The 5,361-nt window shown below is 41.5% G+C and overlaps 1 protein-coding gene across 3 annotated transcripts in view; it reads left to right on the top strand.

Moving 5' to 3' along the window:
• Positions 1-5,361, top strand: part of LOC122539849 (potassium voltage-gated channel subfamily H member 8-like) — a 163,901-nt gene that overhangs the window by 103,365 nt on the left and 55,175 nt on the right. For all 3 annotated transcript variants that reach the window (XM_043674963.1, XM_043674965.1, XM_043674964.1), the window contains exons 8-9: positions 1,751-1,945; positions 2,807-3,006. In XM_043674963.1, the coding sequence (XP_043530898.1) occupies positions 1,751-1,945; positions 2,807-3,006 (395 nt within the window). The remainder of the gene's footprint in view (positions 1-1,750; positions 1,946-2,806; positions 3,007-5,361) is intronic.

Here is a 5,361-nt window from a genome sequence, read left to right as displayed (position 1 = left end):
CACGTCTGGGGGGAAATTGCGGTCTTTGAAGAAGGAGGCCATCTGGGTTGTATGGTATTGGGACTGGTCCTCCTGGGAGCAGATGCGGCGGAGACGAAGGAATTGGGAATATGGGATGGCATTTTTACAGGGGGCAGGGTGGGAGGAGGTGTAGTCTAGGTAGCTGTGGGAGTCGGTCGGTTTATAGTAAATGTCCGTGTTGATTCGGTCGCCCGAGATCGGTGCAGAAAACATTTACGATGATGTTGCTGGGATGGAGGATTTGAGTTAATGGGAGAATCTGAATAGGCTGGGGCATGTTTCTCTGGAGCATCGGAGACTGAGGGGTGACTTTATAGAGATTTATAAAATCATGAGGGACATAGATAGGGTGAATAGCCAAGGTCTTTTTCCTAGGGTGGTGTGGTGGGGTCCAAACCTAGGGAGCATAGGTTTAAGTTGAGAGGGGAAAGATTTAATAAGGACCTGAGGGGTACCTTTTTCATGCAGAAAGTGATGCATGTATGGAATTAGCTGCCAGAGTAGTGGTGGGGGTGGCTATAATTACAACATTTCAAAGACATTTGGATGGAAATATGAATAGGAAGGGTTTAGAGGGATATGGGCCAAACGCTTACAATGGGACAAGGTCAGATTGGCATGGACCAAAGGGTCTGTTTCCATACTGTGTGACTCTATGACTCTATGACTCTATGACTCTAAACTCTTTACAAACAATAAAACACACGCAAACTTTAGAAAGTCAATCCAGTAACTTTTGACTCATTTTGGAAACAGGCAGTAAAAGCAAGAAATATAAATCCTTGAGCTATGATCCAAATTGTTCTTTCTTTGAAGTAGCAGACAGGCTTCTTTAATCAACAAGCTGTTTAACAATGAGTACTTGTGTTCCTTTTTCATAGAAACCTTCCTGATCTGTACATGCATCTACCCACTTTTAAGTTCTTATGTCTTAAATCAGTCATGCATTCCCACCAAAGTTTTGTATCTTTTTCTAATTCTTATCTCTTTATGTACTGATTGCATGAGTTGTATTCCAATGTATTTTGAAATCCTTCCCAGCTACGGTTTGGTCTTTGTAATTGGGGAGTTGGTTAGTTCAGTTGGATGGTTTGCAATTCTCATCCTGGTTGAGATCACCATTAAAGCTTCACCTCCTTAATCTTACCCAGGCCTGAGATGTTGTGATCCTCAACTTCATCTTAACACCAGTTGTTCCTTTCCAATAAGAAAGTAGCCTATGGGGATTTCCACTCTTTTGTTTTTAGTAGTCTGTACTTCAAGTTTCTCAGTTTTACTTGTAATATGTGTTATGGGGCCTGTAGAGAGCAATCACTTTTAAACATTTATTCAAATTTCCACTGATGGATTAGAAAGACCATGTGAGAAGATTTCAAGTTTGATGACTTTTATTGTAATAAATAAATTAGAAGCGACATTGACTAAACACTATTTCAGGAGGCAACGCTAAATAAAAGAAAACATGTTTCTTCGTTAATTTTTAAAAATTACTAAAAGTCCCCAGCATAGTTACACCCTGTCTCTTAAGTCTCTTTCATTTTCCAGGAACCAGTCCAAAGCTATTCCCAGCACCTAATGTCTTGCTTCCTTCTTTAGGTGTCACAGTCTACTGAATGCCTGAGTGTTAGGTTTTTTTGGAGGTCTAAATGCAGGTTTGTGTGTCTGTTTTGCCCACGTGAGATTTAATGCATTTTGTTACTTTTTGAATTTCTAATTATCCTTTCACTAGGTTGGTTAAATGAGCTTGGAAAACGGTTAGAGATGCCATACACAAACAACTCAATTGGTGGTCCATCTGTCAGAAGTGCCTATATTGCTGCCCTCTACTTCACCCTGAGCAGCTTAACCAGCGTCGGCTTTGGAAATGTTTCAGCAAATACAGATGCAGAGAAGATATTTTCAATCTGCACAATGCTTATAGGAGGTAGGTAACTTTGTTCCAGTCATATTTTTCTCCTATTCAAGTATCTGAAGATAACAAGCAGAAAAAATCTTTCAGTTCTTCAAACCAATTTCACATATTTCACAGGTAAAGTATCCTGATAAGATAACCGCTATACTCTATTTGCCCCGGCCCCATGTCCACAGCTGTACGATCTACTGGGAGAGAGAAAACCCCAGTGACAATGGGGAGATATGGTCTGGATGGAAAACATAAAGCTCTGGGAAATTCCTCTCTGAGCTAAGCAACTGATCAGGAAACTACATTGACAGATGTATTGATTGCTTATCTATTCATTTATCACTTAGTGTGGTCCCTACCGCCAATAAGAACTGGTCTGGCTGCTTTGTGAAGGTGTGCTATGAGTCAACACCCAATTGGTCACAATTTCACCAAGCTTCTAGAGACAGCTCCTATTATCTCCTTTGGGTCAGTATTGTTCTGTTTGGTTACATTCCCATGATGCACCTCAAGACATTTTGCTATGGTACAGGGGATACATGCTTGCAAGTTGTTATTGTAGACATTCTGTCACAAGAATAAGACAATGAATAATTTATATGATTATTCATGATAGGCTAAAACCATCAACCGGCCACAGAAACTTCTGCACTTTCTGACTGAAACCAATGTAAAACATAGGCTGACATAGTAATCATAATGGATGACTATATCACATCAGTTAAGTGGTACACCTGTTGAACTGGTTATTAAATCTAACGGCTTGTGAAAATGTTGGGGAAAAGAACTCTCAAGTGATGATGAGTTGGTTTTTGTTCCCTCCATTATAAATCAGAATTTAACTTCTTTTCACAGCTTTGTCTATTCCATCTTTCCTTCTAGCTCTAATGCATGCCGTTGTTTTTGGGAATGTTACTGCCATCATCCAGCGCATGTACTCAAGGCGCTCCCTCTATCACACCCGAATGAAGGACCTGAAAGACTTTATTCGAGTTCACCACCTTCCTCGACAGCTCAAACAGCGAATGCTGGAGTATTTCCAGACGACGTGGTCAGTGAATAATGGGATTGATGCCAACGAGGTAAACTGCTCTGGAATTCTGCTCTTGCATTCATTGAGTGTTGAACCTTTAACGTAGCCAGAAGTCCATTTGCTGAGTCTGGTGTTCAGTTGTTCTGTGTTTGATTATGTGAGTCTGTTTAATGTCGATGCTCACTGTGCTTGATTGCTTCAGCCCAGGTGTGGATTTAGAGAAACATAAATAAGCCATAGAAAGATTTGGCTGTGAGAACTAGAAGCAGAGGAATGTATGGAATATGAGCAGGATTTGGTGTGCCATTTAACCAGTTCATGGTTGATCTGCCTCAATACTATTTCCTGCACTATCCCTCTATTCCTTGTTGTCCCAAATATGTGGAAATCTATTGATCTCCATCATGAATAAACTCAATAATTCATTTTCCACAGTTCTTTGGGATCGGGAATTCCAAAGATTAACCAGCTTTAATTCCTCCTTATCTCAGTTCCCCAGCCAAGGGAAATAGTGTTTCTGTGTCTCACCTGTTATATAACATAGAACATAGAACATTACAGTTCAGTACAGGTCCTTCAGCCCTCGATGTTGCACCGACCTGTCATACCAATCTGAAGCCCATCTAACTTATACTATTCCATGTACGTCTATGTGCTTGTCCAATGACGACTTAAATGTACTTAAAGTTGGCGAATCTACTACCGTTGCAGGCAAAGCATTCCATACCCTTACTACTCTCTGAGTAAAGAAATTACCTCTGACATCTGTCCTATATCTATCACCCCTCAATTTAAAGCTATGCCCCCTCATGCTCATCATCACCATTCTTGGAAAAAGGCTCTCCCTGTCCACCCTATCTAACCCTCTGATTATCTTGTATGTCTCTATTAAGTCACCTCTCAACCTTCTTCTCTCTGACGAAAACAACCTTAAGTCCCTCAGTCTTTCCTTGTAAGACCTTCCCTTCATACCAGGCAGCATCCTAGTAAATCTCCTCTGCACCCTTTCCAAAGCTTCCACATCCTTCTTATAATGCGGTGACCAGAACTGTACACAATACTCCATGTGCGGCCGCACCAGAGTTTCGTACAGCTGTACCATAATCTCCTGGTTCCGGAACTCGATCCCTCTATTAATAAAAGCTAAAACACTGTATGCCTTCTTAACAACTCTGGCAACTTTCAAGGATCTGTGTACCTGGATAACGAGGTCTCTCTGCTCATCTACACGACCAAGAATCTTACCATTAGCCCAGTACTTTGCATTCCGGTTACTCCGAACAAAGTGAATCACCTCACACTTGTCCGCATTAAACTCCATTTTCCACCTCTCAACCCAGCTCTGAAGCTTATCCATGTCTCTCTGTAACCTACAACATCCTTCGTCACTATCCACAACTCCACCGACCTTAGTGTCGTCTGCAAATTTACTAACCCACCCTTCTACACCCTCATCCAGGTCGTTTATAAAAATGATGAACAGCAGTGGACCTAACACTGACCTTTGCAGTACACCACTAGTAACTGGTGGTGTACTCCAGGATGAACATTTCCCATCAACCACCACTCTGTCTTCTTTCAGCAAGCCAATTACTGATCCAAACTGCTATATCTCCCACAATCCCATTCCTACACATTTTTTACAATAGCCCACTGTGGGGAACCTTATCGAACGCCTTGCTGAAATCCATATACACCACATCAACTGGTTTGCTCTCATCTACCTGTTTGGTCACCTTCTCAAAGAACTCAATAAGGTTTGTGAGGAACGACCTACCCTTCACAAGACCGTGCTGACTATCCCTTATCAAATTATTCTTTTCTAGATGATTATAAATCCTACCTCTTATAACCGTTTCCAACACTTTGCCAACAACTGAAGTAAGGCTCGTTGGTCTATAATTACCAGGATTGTCTCTACACCCCTTCTTGAACAGGGGAACCACATTTGCTATCCTCGTCTTCTGGCACTATTCCTGTAGACAATGACAATTTAAAGATCAATGCCAAAGGCTCGGCAATCTCCTCTCTGGCTTCCCAGAGGATCCTAGGATAAATCCCATCCGGCCCAGGGGACTTATCTTTTCACACTCTGCAGGATTTCTAATACCTCTTCGTTGTGAACCTCAATCACACCTAGTCTTGTAGCCTGTATCTCAGTAATCTCCTCGACAATATTGTCGTTTTCTAGAGTGAATACTGTTGAAAAATATTCATTTAGAGCTTCCCCTATCTCCTCTGACTCCACGCACAACTTCCCACTACTATCCTTGATTGGCCCTAATCTTACTCTCATCATTCTTTTATTCCTTATATACCTATAGAAAGCCTTAGGGTTTACCCTGATCCTATCCACCAACAACTTCTCATGTCTCCTCCTGGCTCTTCTGAGCTCTCTCTTTAG

The sequence above is a fragment of the Chiloscyllium plagiosum genome, chromosome 33 (genome assembly GCF_004010195.1).
Source record: "Chiloscyllium plagiosum isolate BGI_BamShark_2017 chromosome 33, ASM401019v2, whole genome shotgun sequence".
In the NCBI taxonomy this organism is placed as follows: domain Eukaryota; kingdom Metazoa; phylum Chordata; class Chondrichthyes; order Orectolobiformes; family Hemiscylliidae; genus Chiloscyllium; species Chiloscyllium plagiosum.
This window is presented reverse-complemented; position numbering and strand designations above follow the sequence as displayed.